Below are 17,077 nucleotides of genomic sequence, written 5' to 3'. Positions count from 1 at the left end.
CCAAAATGCTTCCGTCCGTGACTCGTGGACCCACGACGAGCCTTGAACTCCACGCAACCGCGGCTGTGTTTCCACCCACTGCACTTGTGCAGACACCCCGGGGTCGTGCCCACACCTGGCCGGAGGGAAGCCGGGCAAGTTGCTGGCCCCCCCACTCACGCCTCGTTTCTTCAGACTGCCCGCCCCCCCCCCCCCCCCCCGCCGTGACTCTGGACACGATCAGGAAGCCAAGGGCCAACGGGGTGTGACAACCGAGCCCCGCGCGGGGCGTCTGGGAGCACAAGCCTGGTCTGACGCGCCCCCCCCCCCCCCCCCCCCCCCGTGTTTCCTGCTCACACCCATCAAGGGGCCGCGGGACAGACGGCCCAGCACACCCGACCTCGGGCCGCCGCTGACCGGGGCCGCCTCCCAGCCTCCACGGAGCGGCGGGGAGGCCGGCAAGGCAAGGCCCGACGCCCTCTCGGTGGTGACGTGAGGAAACCTTTAACGCAAGGATCGCCGCCTCCCTCATCAAGGTTTCAGGTGATTCCGACTAACAGAGTGGTTTCCAGGAGCTACGGGGTGTCCTGGACAGCTTGTCAAGTCTACAAAATAAAGACCTCGCTTTTCTCTCCAAACCAGAGAAAACTACTCCCCTCCTCCCGCCAACGGGAGAACCACGATCCGGTCTGGGGACAGAGCCGCGCACCCTGCTCAGCGGTGGCTGCACTTATTTAAATACCAAGGACACTCTGAGAAAGGCACCCCCCCCCCCCATTAGGGAAGGGTGTTATCTCTAGACCGGCCTGGTCCAACACAAGGTCAAGGCAAGCCACGTGTGAAATTTAAAATTCTAGTGGCACATTTAACAAGTGAGAAAAAGGTGAAACAATGTATTTAACCTAATATATCCCCTGTTATTTCAACACAGAATCAATTTAAAAATTACGAATGACGGACTTGACCTTATTTTCTCCCACAAAGCCTTTGAGGCGGGTGCTGTAGCACATCTCCGTTCGGCCCGGCCCCGTTCCCGGTGCTCTGTGGCCACAGGTGGCCCTCGACGACAGGCTGTGGTGCCAAGCGCGGGCCTGGCCGCCCCAACACCACCCCCTCCACTGCCTGCCCCACGCCTTAGCCTCTCTCCAGTTGTGGGTGCGCAGTTCCCGCGGAGGGCGGGTGCTAAGGCACGGAGGTGGCCGGGAGCCCCGGCTTCCTGGGCCTGACGTCAGCAGGGACACGGTGCCTCCACTGGCTGACCATCTCCTCTCCCCCGAGATGCCGCCTCGTCCTTGGGGCCCGGCAGGGAGGCCCACTCTCCTCTCCTCCTAGGCGACACACACCCACACCCACACCCACACACACACACACACTCATTCTCCGGCTTCCGTTGGCTGAAGCCTCAACCCCACAGGAATGACCCACCGCGGCCCCGCTGTCCGAGAGGCCCAGGCTCGAAACAGACCGTGAAGGTTAGCTAAGTGAGCGACCACCCCAACGCCACCCCTCCTCACAACCCTCTACTGCCACATGTCCAGGGAGCGGCAGGGTCCGGATAACAGGGTTATTAGCCCTTCCGATGTCAACCCTGGTGAACGAATCTTTAATAACGGACACGGTGCAGCTGTGCGCACCAGGGACCCACCCCCAGGGTGCTGCCCCTCGGGTACCGAGCTGGCGAGCAGCCCGGGATGCCAGGCCTGGCTGTGGGTGAGAGACCTGAGGGCTCCCTGGAGCCCTCAACCAGAGCAAAGGGAGAAGGGACAGAATGGCGGAAGCAGGACCACCAGCGGGCCACCCAGGCCCCGCCCAGGGAGCCCCGAACCCCGGGGTGCAGGTGCTTCTGGCGTGCGGGTGAGGGTCCGTGACGTTCCTCGGAGGGCGCGAGGGCGCGTCTGACACCGGCAGCGGGAGGTCAGTGGGACGCAGACCCACACCCGTTCGCCTCCTACAGATGGAACTCGCTTTGCCGTGATGGACAGCAGAGGCACCGGGGAAAGACTGCCGCTCAAACAAAAATTCAACGTCAAGCTCACCTTCTCTCTGTACGCCGTGCTTTAAAGGTTACTGGGGGACAAAGAGAAAGATGGAGAACACACACAGGCCCCCAACAGAGACCAGACCACTCTCAGGAGGGAGGCCAGCTGCCATCGTCACGTAAGAACAGTTTGGGGCGCATCCCGGGGGGGGGGGGGGGTCCCCGGACCCGCCATCCGTGGCAGACGCACAGTGGCCCTGCCGCCCGGTCTGCCTGCTCCCGAGGCCGGCTTGCACTTTACTGCGTCCTCACTGGTTATTTTCACGGGGAGGGGACAGCAAAGACCAGGCCCGGTTTAGAGACAGCCGTGCCCATCTGGCCTGCCCGACGACCTTGCCGTGTCGGTGTCCTCAGCGGTGTGGGGACCAGTTTCACGAACAGCAAGTCTGCCCCGGCCCAGACCCCGCGAATCTGCCTAACACCCTATCAGGCCCCAGGAAGGAAGCGGTTACCGGAATAGTGACAATCCGGAGTCTAATATTTACTAGGCCGTCCCGCCGTCACCAGACTTGCCGTTTTATTGCTGCTAGAGATCTCACTTGAAAATTAAGCGAGGAGATACTCCAGCTCTTGGTCACACAGAGACTAACAGGCAGATGCCATCTGTAAATTGATGTCCTTCTACAGATGGCACGGGCACAGTGAGAAATCTCAGCAGGCTAACTTCTTCCAGAACGCCCGAGCCACACACCCCTCTTGCCTGACCCTCCACGAGACCCTCACGGCTCGCATGACCCAAGCGCTGCATGAAGAGCCCGTGGAAGCCTGGCGGAGCCGAAGCCCCGGACCGCACGGCCAGGGTCAGGGGTGGGCACAGCACAGCCCTGGTTTCCTGCGAGGGTAACCCCCCCCCCACAACGCCCCCCCCCCAGGGCCCCTCGTGGCCCCCGACCCACTGCTCACTTTGGGCCTGGGGCCTTGGCTCCTGCTGGGCAGTAAACAGACCCTGTCCCTGTGGTAGCCTTGACCTGCCCAACGACAGGTCACATCGGGGGTGACAATTTCCCCCAGGGAGACCACTCGGCCTGATGCCTCAAGAGAAACTCACCCGGAGAAAATGATGCTCTTTTCAGACATCCGGGCAAAAGGCTTTCTTGGGGCACAAGCATGTCGGGGCAGCTCAGAACTCTGCCTGGGGAAAAAGCACCCCCTTCCTATGGCAGGAGGAGGGGACGCTCTTGTGTACCCTAAAAGCGCCTCTGGCTGGAGTCGCTTCAAGAGGGTCTCAGCCACCCTGGCCCCCACCCAGAGCGAGATGCTGATCTGGAGGCCACCAGCACTCAAGGAGGGGAGGGGACCGGGCGCCTCCAGAGGCTCTGTCCCTTGCAGGAGACCACGGGTCCACGATCAACGGTTTCTTCCCACAGGCAGACACACGGGAGGATGGAGTATTTTTTCAAGGCACAGACTATTTTTAAAAGATTAAAATGTCGCGTGTGTCTTTCTCAACTTGCTGTCAACCTCGCAGCGTTTAGGGCCGAAAAGCTACTCCCCGCTAAGGGAAAAACATGCTGTTGCTGTCGGGAGATCAGGTCGGCCGCTGTGAGGGCGGACGAGCGACAGGCTCGTCTGCGCTGGCAGCTTGGCGTGAGAGGCGAGGTGTGTGACACTTCGCGCCGCGCGCTCGGGAGGACGGCACCGTCAGAGGGGTCGGGGTCGGGCCCCCGGAGCACGCGGAGAGGCAGCCCGGAGGGAGCTCCAGGCCCGAACGTCTCCTGTCAAGGAGCAGCCCCGGGGCCCGAGCAGGTGACCTCCCACAGCCTCCGGGGCCCTTGCAGATCCAGGCTCGAGTCCGGCCTCGAGGGGCTCAGGGCCAGAGAGGCCGGGGTGCAGCTGGGGGGCCGGGGGCGGGGGGAGGACACCTCCCTGCAGGACGAGGCGAACCGCTGACTCTTCCCACCCCACGTGGGCCGGGCGTCTCCGGAAGGACGGCTCCACGGCGGCCACGAGGCCTCAGGCGGGCCATGGGAGACGAGGAGGAAGACGAGGACAGCCCGGGACAGGAGCTCCTCCAGGAGCCGGCCCGCCTCGGTGCCCCCAGCTACTGGCCAGGGAACCCAACGGGACGCCCGACGCCGAGCCGCTGGCGGCCCAGCCCGCCCCCTCGCGCGTCCGCGCCGTCGCCGAGAACCTTCACCCGGCGCGGCCGAGGAGTCCGTCGGCAGCCCTGGCCCAGACGGGACCGTCGGCACCTCTGCCGCTCGGAGCAGTGAGTCTCCAGTCACGAGGACGCGGAACTGGGCGGAAGCGTGGGAACTCCCGTGGCTGTTGGCGCGCTCGACATGAACAAGCACCGAGAAGCTTCCTTCTCCGGCCAGCTGGGACTGCCGTACAGCCTTGCTGTGGAAGTGACCACTGGAAACTGTCCACGCGTCCGGTGTTGGCACGCGTTTACGGACAGAGGGCCCCCGAGCGCCTGGGGACACGCGTGGGCGGGGAGGCCCCGGCCGCGACGGGGACGAGGGAACAGCTAAGACCCAAGACAGTGCCACACAAACACCGTTTTCTTAACATGAGAAATCACCAATACTGCCATGAAAGCCTCATTAATTACTGTAACAGTTAAGAACTTAACTTACCAGCATGTCATGTTAGGAAGCCTCTTCATCAAATTTATTTGTCAAGAAGTTAGATGAAAACGTAACAAAGGACACAAATTTCACTTGATTTTCATTAAACGTAAATAATCACACAATTTTATACGATGCCACCTAACACAGCAGTCCTTAATAAACTTAGGTATACAGAAATAAAAAACGCAGGAAATTCTTCCTTTACCCTTTGAGAGGCAGCAGCTGGAGTGTGACCGAGGTACCAGGGGGACTGTCCCCTCCACAGGGTCGGGGGAGGGTGCATTTTCTTACGGCTCAGAACCTGGGCTCTGAACCCAAGTGCTTTTCAACGCAAGCCCTGGACCCCGTTCTCCAGCCTGCCATCGGCGCTCGCGGGCCATCACCGGGCTCACGGCGCTGAGCCCCCTGACGACCCGAACACATGACCGTCCCAAGCAGCCCAGTGCGACAGGCGTGCTGACGGGGGGGCCTCGCCAATCGGTCCCTGACGTGCCCCCAGGACGGCTGACGCTGCCAGGTTACTTATCAAGCCCACCACACGCACGTGGAGGCTCCCTGCTGAGGGAGGACACCCCGACAGCGGACGCAGCCCACACGACGGGACAGTGGCTCAGAGGCCAGGAGGGGCGGGGCAGTGCCGGGGCCTCGGACAGGCTGGCCTCGGCCGAGCCCTCGGGCGCAGAGCGGGACGCTGCGTTCCGCGCCCCTCTCCCGGAAGAGCCCGGGGAACTCTGCTGCTAGGTCCTTCTCGGGTTCCCTCCCCGGCCCTCCCTGACCCTCAGGCTTTCCCCCCTCACCCTCTGAGCTTCCCCAACAAAGAACCGAACGTCTCCCTCCCAAGGCGAGAGGGGAGCCCCGTACGCGGTGCAGACGTCTGACCGAGCAGCTCCACCGATTTCTGCACAAACTCCGTATCTGACGAGGGTCTTAACGATTCAGTGGAGGAACCGGGGGTGCGGCTACCCGGCTACCCGCCAGCTGGGACTCGGGTCCCCCGGGACGTGTGTGCAGGCCCGCAGACAGGTGGAGCCTCGAGGCGCTTCGCTCCTGTGGCCCCTGAAGAGCTGACTCCCCTTTCCCGTCAGAGGCGCGGACGCTCAGTTCCAGGCAATGGCGCGCAGAACATTTCAAAAACGCTAGAAGCTTCAATCAGCACACGAGACAAAATCAGGATTCTTTACCACTATTTAAGTGAATGTAGAACCCAAAGTTACTGATTGTTTTTCCGGAGTCTGCCCACTGCCTCTTACACATCTGCTTTTAGAAGAAGGCAGCGTTTTCCAAAGGCTTCTCTCTCCAGCCCTCGAAGGGATTTTAGCCCCCCTGCCCCTGAGTAAGGGAGGATCTCAGAGAAGGGCTGGGGTGGCCGGGGGGGCTCGGAAGCCACAGCACGGCAGGCTGGAGAGAGGCGAGCCGGGGCAGGGCAGGCAGAAAGGACCACGCGCGGTAGGAAAGCCGTGCTGGCCAAGCAGTAACGGCCTCCTCTTGCCAAAAGCTGTTCTATTCCAGAAGTTGGGTTAGAAAAGATACTCTTGCTCAGGGTAATATTTAGGCACAAACATCTGAAACAGTTTCAGTGAGGAAGCTCCAAGTCTGGTGCGGAAACTACAGAATCACCCCAGGGCCACCGTGGAAGCAGCTCGGCCCTGGGCCCTACACACCTGAGATCAGGACCCGGGGGCCCCCCTCCCCGCACCCCACAGCCGCAGGAGTCATCATGGGAAGCCAGCCTAAGGGGGGCCCGCCCCTCCAAGCGCCCCCTCCGCCAGCGGCCAGCAGCTCTACTCCTGCTCCTCCGGATTGCAGCAAAGGGGGTGGGTGTCACAAGAGCGGGCCATGCAGCGCCCCCCAGCTCCTGACACCCAGCAAGTCCCCGGAGAGGGGACCCCAGAAACTGGAAGAACAAGATTGTGACCAAGCCCCAAATCCCAAACTGGCAGGACCATGGTCTTTAACACTGGGTGGGGGGAGGGGGTTGGGGAGAGAAACACCACGGGCTCCTGTCAGCACATGGCGAGGCCTGATTTTAAGGAAACCGTACTCTCCTCCTCCTGCCTCTCCTGCCCCCGACTCCCACCGACAGACTCCGCCTGGGTCGCCCAGCAGTGCCCCCCGAGCCGTCCCTCCCTTACCGCAGCCCGTGCAGCTAAGGGTGCCAGGGGGTGAAAGGGATCAGAGAGCGCCCGGTCCCCAGACAGCGCACCCATCACGGCTTTGGAGCGATGCCCTCAGAACCAGGTCAGCATAAGCTTCCCCACGAAGGCTACTTACCTGGGTCCAGCCACTCGTTACCTGGGCCAAATACAAGTCCTGAATTTTGAAACTGCATACTCAATGCCTCAGAAGCATTTGAAATGAAATCTCTAAAACGATGTAAAACCACACCTGGAGTGCTGGCTACGAATCTCTCCATCCGACAGCCTGATTTCGCTTCCAAAGTTGAAACCGTCCCCAAGGCCGGCTGACTCTGCTAACCTTAGGTCAGTTAACATTTAGGAACAGAGGACCGTACCTTACAAGCCAACGGGACACGAACATATACCCGGGGACACGACGCACAAACGGCAGGGGCGAGATGCCCCCCGCAGGCCAGCAGGCTTCTCGCGGGGCAGAGCACTGCCATCGGTAACAGAAACCCCTCGCATTCAAGGGGCAGGGTGGGTAGAGCGGATGGCCCCAGCGGGAGGCGCGGGGGGAGGCAAGCAGGCCCGGGAAGCGGGGGCCCGGGGAAGGTGGGGACGGGCTGCGGGAGGAGCACACAGAGCCGCCGCTCCGGCACCAGAGCTGGGCGCTGCAGAGACAGGAAAGCCCCCCGGTGTCTGCTTCGCTGAATCGCAGCCCCTACTCAAACCGGTGTCAACGAGCAGCATCTCTAGGCTTCATCACAAAGGTGTGCAACACAGAAAACAAACCGAAACGACCAAAGTAAGTTAACAAACAAGATAACCGCCGTCTTGAACCTAAGACACGCAGCTCAAAGAACCGGGTCCTCCAGGTGAAACTGGAACTTGCAACTCCTCGCACAGGTGATCGGGACCACGGGCGTGAGAACCCGAGACTGCAGCGCCCGGGCAGAAGCAGCTCGGGGTTCCCCGGAGGGAAGCGCCCACGGCCGCTCCCACGGCTCCCGAGCAGCCACGAGGCCACCAGGGCCAGGGGTGAGGCCCTCCGGCAGGAAGCCACTGAGGACAGAGCCCAAGCGGAGCCACGACTGCCGTCCAGTAAGAAGAGAAGGGGGCAACCTGCACCTGCGCCCCCCCCCCCCCCCCCGACTCTGGGCGGGAAAACAAAACCCAGACCAGCGCCCCCTCTGGAAGCGCCTGGAATCTTCACAAAACGGGGCTGCGGAGTCTGTCCCGGGCCACGGTCGTGCCTTTTTGACCAAAAAACATCGTCAAACAACAACAACAACAAAACCCACACACACGCGAGAAAACAAAAAAACAAAACAAAAAAACCACAAAAGAAACCAAAACCGCCTTTCCCTTGTTGGAAAAAAAAAAAAACATAAGCAAAACGCATCCAACGTGAAGGGTCTCGGCTTCTGTGGCAACAGGCACTTGTGACCACCGCTGCTGGCGCCCTCGGCCCACGGTCCCCGGGACAGCCAGGCTCGGAGGAGTGTGGGGTTTTGTTTAGTGCACAGATTCTCAATCAAAGTGCTACAAACTGCTTCTTTGAAAAAAGATGTTTATTAATAAACAATTTTAATTGTCATAAAATGACTAAAATGGGTTTTAAAAATTAAGGCTCTTCTCTTTCTGTGGATTGCCAGAACAATGTAAAAATAATATCAATCAACCCTGCTGAATGCTTTGTTCCTAAAGTTAAATTTCATAGATTCCTAAACATTTTATGATTAAGATAAAAACTGGCCTATAAATGACAATTAATGGCCGCCCATACTGAACACACACTCCGATCAGGTGTACAACATTCTAATTGAGTAGTTAAGCAAAAATATTCCAGTTAAAGCAGAAATTTTAATTTTAGCATTGAAAGTCATTGTTCCCCACACGGTCATGATTTTCCTAAAATCGAAGTCGTCTAATACAGGAACGCTAACCTTGGGACTCTATATATTCCCAGGAGGGTGACTGACTTGGCTGGCAATTAGTTTGATTATATTTTTTTAAACGTTCTAAGTTGAATTATCAAATGATTCAGAATTACATGGCATGCAGTATCCAAAATTATGGCTCTGATGCATTTAGATTTACATTAAGAGTACGAAGTGCCATTCACATTCATTGTACACCCCACCCTCCCGCAAGAAAAAAATCACTACCTATTCGAGTTCTAGATCTGGTGCAGCATTAAGGATTAAAACTTACCACTTTACCAGGCCTTCCCCATGTGCAAATAAATCCCTCCTGACAAGCAGTGACTAGACAGTCTTCAAGAAAAATTAACACAGTCAGTCTTTCGTGTGCTATCTTTTTACAGATGAGCGGCTCTAACAAGGGAACGTCTTCCATCCGAGGACACAGGGGCGTCCCCAGGGTTTTAGCGGGGTCCGTTTTGGTTTTAGTAACCAGGTTCAGTTTGTCGCTGCTCTTGCTGGAAATGTGTCCCATGCTATGGTTTCGCTTGTGGTCTTTCTCGTGGTGCCTGTCCTTCCGGTCGTGCAGGGAGAGTGTCGCGAATTTGCTGACCCCGGAAGCGATGGCCCCGTCGGCCACGCTGCTCTTGCTGCCGGCGCTGGAGACGGTGGAATGCGGGAGGCTGTTGGAGCGGGGCAGGGGCGGGGGCGCGGAGTTGCCGGGCGTCGTGACACTGTTCCCAGTGCTGCCAGCGGGAGGGCTCGTGGCGTTCATGACATTTGTGTGTGTCCTTGCTCTCGAGAGCGGCTGGTGGGGGAAAAGGATGTCTTCCGTGAGGTCCCAGAGGCAGAGCTGTGTGTCCTGGCCCACGGAGCCGAACCGGTACGTGACGCTGACGGGGCGGCTCTCGGCCGAGTTCCGTTTCGACAGCCTGGACTGCGTGCTATTGGCTCGATCTCTGCCGAAATGGAGGAGGTCCTGGAAGTCCTCGTCGCTGCCACTAAACTCCATGGGGTCGCTCTCTTCCACGCTAGTGGTATAGGGGTCAAACGCCACAACACTGACCCAGGATTTGTGCCCGTGGCCTCTAGCTATCACTCGGCAGTCTACGAAAGACCAGACCGTCACCAGGTCGTCCTCGCCCCCCGTCACGATGTACTTGCCGTCCGGGCTCCAGCACACACACAGCAGGCCCCCGAAGTAGCTCTTCATCGTGCCGTGCAACTCCACCGAGTCGAAGTTGAACACCCGCAGGAACCCGTCCTGGCTCACACACGCCAAGAACTTGCCGTCTGGGGAGAAAGCAAACTCGTTGAGGGCCCCCTCGCCCACCGTCCACTTAAGGAGAGGGTTCCTCGTGGATTTGCTCTTGCAAGTGTGCACGGCAAAGCTCTCGCCCTGCTTCAGAAGCTGGTAGTGGGGGGCTGTGGTACCACAAGTGTGCTCCACATTATACAAGTACATGTTCCCACTGGCGTGGGCTACTAGGAAAAGGCTTTCCGAACCGGGAACCCATTTGACACAGGTTACGCGTGACTTGTCTATTAGTCTCTGTGAAGACAAAGGAGAACAAGTTATCACAATGGAGCAGCTTTAACGGTCAACTTTTCCAGCAAGAAACGTGTCTGCTTCTCGGTGAGAAGGGAAGTCCGTCCAGGCACTGCACTCTCTATCCCGCGGTCGGCCAAGCCAGCGAAGAGCATCTGGGCCCCTTGTAGAATTACTCTCTAGAATCGCGCTTGGGCGTTAGGCCACTGGCTTTCGCTGAGGGAGTCAGTCATTCCACACACACTGTCGAGAGCCTACTCTGAGCCACACACTGTACCAGGCGCTGGGACACACTGGTCACAGGGCCAGCCCCCGGGGCAACTTTCGTTTCTTAGGCTAGGAGCGTCTGAATCTGTGATTACCTGGCACCTACACACAGCATCCTCTCTACGAAGACCCCCGGGAAAATCTCGAGGTCCTCACAGCGGGGAGCGCTACGCCTCCTGGCCCCTCTGCGTCTTATGGCGGCGATGTAAGTCATGTGCTGACTACACCTGCCCCCCTGCTGTGGCCGCTCCAGGGTGGGCAGTCCCTGTGCAGCCGCTGGCAACAGCACACGGGACTTCAACGCACACTTCCTGGGCTCCACCTCAGCCCTGGCTTCACTGAAACTTCCTCACTCCCAGTCGCTGTCCTGTGTGCATCTTTATAAGTACTTCCTCCAAATCTTCTCTGGAACAGGGTGGTGTTTAAAAAAACAAACAGACGATTGATTCAGGAGTATGTGCCTGCCCACTGCCGCTCTGCTCCGTGCTAATTTCTGCTCCACTGACCAGCCGTTCCTTTAAAAAGCACACATCGAGAGTCCGGCCTTTAAAACCAGAGAACAAAAGGCCAAAGTAAAAACCACCCCAAGGCACAAGAAGCGCGCGCTGCCCGGCTGGCGGACCTGGCCGCGGGGCTCACGGTGCCCCTCTCCGGGGTGCCCGGTCCCCGATCACATCACCAGAAACCATCCACAAGTGCCTAAGACTCCCACGTTTGTCGACACTCCTGCTGCCAAACATTCCCGGCACCCGTCTCCCCGGGAGCCCAGCAGACCCTGGTGAGTGGAACGTACCGCTTCACCCAGCGGCCGGGACTCCCAGCCCGAGCCTCAGGGCCGACGCAAACCGCCCTCCCTCCCCCGCCATCTGCCTGGCGCGCACATCCTGCGTGCGCAGCCTCTTACAGAAAATCACAGAACGTGAAATAACCTGTTGTCTTCACAGAAGAGATGAATGAACCCTGCAAGCTCCTACAGATGACTAGCCCACGCAAGGGGAGAGGAGGGAGGCCCGGCCCTGCACAGCACGCGGGGCCCGGGGGATCGGGCAGGGGTCACCGAGCGGCAGGTGACGCTGCTTACTGCCCCGGTGTGGGAGCTGCAGGACGGCCCGGACGGCCCCCTTCATTAACACAGACGCACAAGCTGGCCTTGGGGACACAGCCGATGTTCTCGTCCCTCTTTCCCTTCCTACCCGCCCCCAAAAGGCACCTGACCTACTCCGACGCGGGCAACCTAAAAGCCCAGCGACCACTCTGGCAGGGTCTCCCTTAGGCCTTCACTGCTTCTCCACAAGAGGTTCCAGAGGTGACTTCGGGGCCTTCCCCACCCATCGGCCCCTGCTGTACCCACCGGGCCCAGGCTGCCCCAGCAGGCCTCAGGCCGCCGCGGCCCTCGGCCCCTGCGGTGGCGGCCCGGTCAGGCGGTCGGGGGCTGCAACGCCGACTCGGGCTGGCGGGCGGGCGGCCGGGCCGCCGTCCTTCCCCCGACCCCACGGCTCTCGGTTCCTGCACCTCACGCGTCACCACAGCCAGATCGCGGTCCTGCCCGCACAACACCTCTGCCGCTCTCTCCTGTGTGGAAATTTTTAAGGACAGACTTAAAAACTTCCAGCACTGTGCTTAGGAGAACGTTTCGTGTGCCACTTAAAGAGACACAACAAAAATAATTCGTGAGAATTCCAACTCGTAATACTGTCCAACAAACGTGAGGCGTGAAGGGAGATAGTTCCAGCACTACGGTTACAGCAAAGGTTCCTGGGAGGACAGAACCCACTTAGAGCTTTCATTCCCGACTGAAAAGGGGCACGGAGATGAGTGCCAGCAGATCTGTGGGCGCACCTGACGGACAAACCGCGGAGCCTCCACTCTGCGCCCGCCGGGCGTCTGAGCACACACGGGTCTGCCCCAGCACCTGCGAGTCCGGCCCAGCAGCGCAGGCGACCGCGAACCGCGACAAGCCAAGGCCCCCGGCGCCAGCTCGAAGGCGGAAGGGGCGCTCCCTAGCAGGTCACGTGCTCAAGCGTGGGGAAAGCACGGGCCTCGAGGGGCGGTCCCCGGGTCTCCTCCAGGTCTGGGGCACGCCGGACAGCGGTGCCGACTTCCCACTGGAGGATCTCCTCTGCGTGCCGGGCACCGGTAAGGAAGGGGCTCTGCACACACACTCTTTCACCTCAAAATTACCCTGCAAGCTCAGCTTTTGCTTTGTTTGAATAGGTGACACATTCGCAGTGCGCACGAAAGTCTGCCGGAGAAAGCTTACTCACGTCCCCCTCCTCCATTCCAGAGCACCTGTCCCCAAGTCACTGTTACTAAGCTTCCTGCTTCTTTCTCCAGAGCGTCTGCGTCCACGGACAAGGCCGATGTGGATGTGCTCAGTACCGTGTCTGTCCATCTGTCTGTGCTGGTACAAAGACAGCTTCCGGGGAGCCTGGGTGGCTCGGTCGGTTAAGCATCCAACTTCAGCTCAGGTCACGATCTCGCGGTTTGTGGGTTCGAGCCCCACGTCGGGCTCCGTGCTGACAGCTGGGAGCCTGGAGCCCGCTTCCGATTCCGTGTCTCCCTCTCTCTCTGCCCCTCCCCCACACATGCTCTGTCTCTCTCAAAAATAAACATTAAAAAAATTTAAAAAGGAAAAAGGGCAGCGTCCTCGTTCCCTCCTACAGCTGCAGAGTATTCAATGATATGGCTGCACTGACAGACATGCGTGTCGCAGTGGATGACCCCGCATACATGGCAGTTTTCACGGGTATGCGCATACATGCAGGGTGAACCCCAGTAAAACAGCTGGGTCAAAAGGTATATACATCTGTGATTTTCACAGATACTGCCAAATCGCCTTCCACGGAGGACAGAACCCTGTATTTTCATCAGCAATGTAAGAGCACCGTTTCCCCACAGAAAGGCGATGTTCTCCCCGGACTGCCCACCAGGAGACAGAGGCGCACAGAGGTCAGGTAACCTCCCTGCCGTCCCATTCACTCGCCCACGCACCCGTTCATTCGCTCGCTCGTTCACTCACTCATTCATTCACCACCCTCTTCTTCTTCACTGAATGCATTCATGCCGGGCACGGACACAGCGCCGATTAAAACGGACGGACGTTCCTTCCTGTGTGGCATTTACGTCCGAGCGGGAGGGGAAGACCGTGAGACCCACAAGATCTGATGGTGCCGAGTGCTGTGGAGAAAAACAGAGCAAGGAGAGGAGACACGGTGCCAATGGGGAGGAGGTCACAGCGACTTCCATTTCCGGCAGGAGCAGGAGGGCCTGGCGGGACTCTGTCCGGCGGTGGGGGCTGGCTGCAGGCTGCCAGGTGCAGTGGGAGACTGGGAGCAGGGACAGGCAGCGAACCCAGCCCCCGGCATCCGAGGGAAAGAAGGGAACCAGGGCAGGTTGGACAGACCGGGCAGGGTGGGGTGCCGTCTCCCGTGCCACCCACAGGCATCGACTAAGGCTAGGGCCAACGCCTGCCGGTGCCCAGAAACAGGACACGAACCCACCTGGGACGCACAGCCGGGGAGGGAGGCACACGCTAGGCCTAGCTAGCGGAGTCCCTGAATTTAAACAGCTCTGGTTATTATTTGGTTTGGGTTTAACAAAAAAGGAAGAGAAGAGAAAGCATTTTACTCCTTTTTTTCAAATTAAGAAACAAATACCTGGAACGTTTTATTCGATAAATACAAAGAACAAAGCCCGGTCGCTACACCGTAAAGGTGTATTTTCGCTCCTGAAAATGTCTAGTGAAAAAGGGAAAGAATTTTAGCGCTCCATGCTAAGGAACGGGACTACCCTGTTGGATTCTCCAGTATCGATGGGGCCCTGATCTGGACACGCACAGGGAGGAAACCCCTCTGTAGAAGCCGGGCCCTTCTGAAGAGTTCCTGAGCACAGTTGGGGCAGGAAGGACCACATGGAGAGCGGCTCGGGACGGAGCAGTCCGGGTCAGTCTGGGGACATGAGTGGCACCTGTTTTGGCTGGAGCCCTGAGCTGCAGGGAATGAGGTCTGCAACTGGAACCAGGGCTCAGGATGGTGACGTCTCAGGCTAAGGGGCTTTGGGCCATGACCTCAAAGCCCTGAGAGCTTGAAGTGTGTCTGAAGTGAGATGTGCTGTGTGTGCAAAATAGACACTGGGTTCTGACAACTTGAAAATCTACGGAAACTATCTCATTCGTAATTTCATATTGCCTAATGTTGAAATAATATTTGGACTCCACAGAGAAAATAAAATCTGAATTTCACCTATTTTAACTCATTTAACGTGCTACTAGAAAATAGAAGATTGAATCTGTGGCTCACACTGTGTTTCTACTGACAGTGAGGCTGCAAGACAGCGAGGAAGTGAAGGCTTCTGAAGAGGAAAGCGATGGGATAAAGAGAAACTGTCCCACTGTCCCTGGCAGAAGGTACAGCATGGAAGATGGAGGGGGGGCGGGGGGCGGGAGAGAGGAACCAGTTAGGAGGCTGTGACAACCGTGTGTGGACAAAAAGGTCTTGAACTGGATGGTGGCAGCACGGCAAGATGGGCTGTTTAACAACGGACTAGGCTGGAGGCAGCAGAAGGTACGGGGAGAAGCGGGTAGGACTGCTGCTGGGCTTGGAGCCTGAGCGACTGGGCCACAAAAAGAAGGATGGGATTGGGGTCATGCTGGGAGAAATCAAAGTGTCCCCATCCAGTGGGCAAGGAAGACCAGGAAAGCAGCTGAGAACAGGCCGAGCCGCATCTGTGGCATCCCGGGATCCCCAAGGAAGGATCCCCAAGCACGGAGGACGAGGAGAGGGTGACGCTCTGCAAAAAACCCACTTCTGCAGGACAAAAGCAGAAGGAAAATCAGAGAAATGAAGGAAATCAGAGAGGAAGAAGGGGCTGGTGCTGAGTGGCTGCCCCAGGCCAGGAGCTCAGCAGAACCACAATGTTCCTCCATCATGTGACAAAGTCTCTGAGGTTGGCTCTATCTACACACCAGGAAGGGAGGCTCGGAAGGAGGCCGTGACTCCAGCAGGGCCCAGGCAGGCAGAGCAGGAGCAGGGAGGCTTCCTTAGAGAACACGGGGAGTTCTGAGTCTGAGGGACCAGGGAGAGGAGTAGGCGGGATCCAGAGGAAAGCCCCCCGCTCCCAGACTGCAGACGAGAAGCCCAGGGGACACTGACAAGTGGCGGAGGAAAAGGAGTGGAGGAGAGTGTGAGCCCCATTCCAGCACACCAGCAGAGGGAGGATGGGGCGGGGCAGGTGTTCAGGGAGGGGGCCGAGGGCAGGGAGGCGGCAGGGAGACTCAGTCTCTGGTAGGTCACCTGGACCGGCCGCTGGGTTTCCATTAAAGAGTCAAATTCTAGAACACTCCAGGCCGATTTCTGCTTCAATAAAAAACCAAACACAAAATCTGCAGATCCACAGGCGGTCTGTGTGTGCCACAGAAGTGGGCTCCCACACCCTCACCTCTCCCCCGTGTTCGCCAGCAGCCCTGCACAATCCCCACCTGAATTCCGAGGAAACCGTCCCTTTTCTGATATGAATCCAGTAAAACTCAAACACCAAAACTAGCATCGCTAATGGCATTAACAGACTAGATTTTCTAACTATGATAAACTAGTTAAAAGGAAGCACGAATAAAAATAAATCCGCAACCACATAAGGTATCATTGCTAAAAGCACTTAGTTATCTTTTCATTTTTTTCTACTACTATCAACATGACAAGCAGGAGAAAATTATTTGGGGGGCAATGGGTGTGAATTTTAGAATGCAGATATTCGTTTATAACAAAAATACTAAAGCAAACAATTCAAAAACCACAGCAGCTGCTGGAAAAGCCATAATGTAGCCACAAGGAAAATTGGCGACTAAGGGCTTTGCTGATGTAAATGCATTTAAGGAGAGCGGCTTCCCTCAGGAAGCATGAGGAAAGGGTATTTCAAAGCCACCTAAAAGGTGATCAGATGTCATTTTATCTATGTGAAAGCTTTAAGGAGCTGATCGATCGTTACGCGCTCATTTCCTTCCTCTGATTAAAAAAAGCAACAACAAAAACAAAGCGACCAACATACCCACAACCACTCTTTTGTCCCCAAAGTGGACAGATGGCTGCGAGGCTCGGCCTGGCTCTGCCCTCCCGGGGATGCTGGGTGTCCCAACGAGAGAGAAGACGTGGCCTCGCCTCCAGTGGGCCCTTCAGTTGGACCGCGCCTAAAGGCCACAGGAGCACGGACCCACCCAGTGTGACGGCCCTCGCCTTGCATGAGAGGGAGCAAAGCGAAGACAAAAGGGTCTCACTACATGTCAGCAACGACAGAAGCCACGATGACAAGCACGGGTAGGGTTTTACGTCTCACACATCTTACCCGATAATCAAAACATACTTGAAGATCCTCTGAAGTTACTACTCTCTGGATACACCCCTGAAATGATGAGAATTTCTAGAAAGACAAACAAGTCTGAGTTCATCATCACACACAAAGTGATACCATAACCACTAGCAGTAAAAAGCGAACCCCCAGCCCTTCCAGGTGCTTCACAAGAGGCTGAATGCTCCCGGGGTGGGAGGGTGGGGGGCTCTGCTCCCCAGGAGCCCGTGTAGGGAAGGCACACTCCGCGGTCTGGGAGCTCAGCGGATGCGCCCCGTACGCCCAGCAGA

General features: G+C 57.9%; 2 protein-coding genes across 16 annotated transcripts in view; one reads left to right on the top strand and one right to left on the bottom strand.

The window, feature by feature from the left end:
* The window catches only part of MOK (MOK protein kinase), a 70,470-nt gene extending 65,243 nt beyond the window's left edge, over positions 1 to 5,227 (top strand). The window contains exon 14 of the transcript XR_003422770.2: positions 1,934 to 5,227. The gene's annotated coding sequence lies outside the window, so the exon portion shown is untranslated. The remainder of the gene's footprint in view (positions 1 to 1,933) is intronic.
* The window catches only part of WDR20 (WD repeat domain 20), a 64,503-nt gene that overhangs the window by 932 nt on the left and 46,494 nt on the right, over positions 1 to 17,077 (bottom strand). For 6 of the 15 annotated variants that reach the window (XM_027066646.2, XM_027066648.2, XM_027066647.2 and 3 more), the window contains one exon: positions 8,925 to 10,184. The exons of 2 other annotated variants lie outside the window; for them this stretch is intronic. In XM_027066646.2, coding sequence (XP_026922447.1) covers positions 8,925 to 10,184 — 1,260 coding nt within the window. Of the gene's footprint in view, positions 1 to 8,924; positions 10,185 to 13,439; positions 13,626 to 17,077 lie in introns of those variants that run through there. 7 more of the 15 variants (XM_053224948.1, XM_027066651.2, XM_053224952.1 and 4 more) reach the window with 5 other exon arrangements.

This window comes from Acinonyx jubatus, chromosome B3 (genome assembly GCF_027475565.1).
Source record: "Acinonyx jubatus isolate Ajub_Pintada_27869175 chromosome B3, VMU_Ajub_asm_v1.0, whole genome shotgun sequence".
NCBI lineage: Eukaryota > Metazoa > Chordata > Mammalia > Carnivora > Felidae > Acinonyx > Acinonyx jubatus.
Note: the sequence above shows the minus strand (reverse complement) of the source record. Positions and strands in the feature narration are given on the sequence as shown.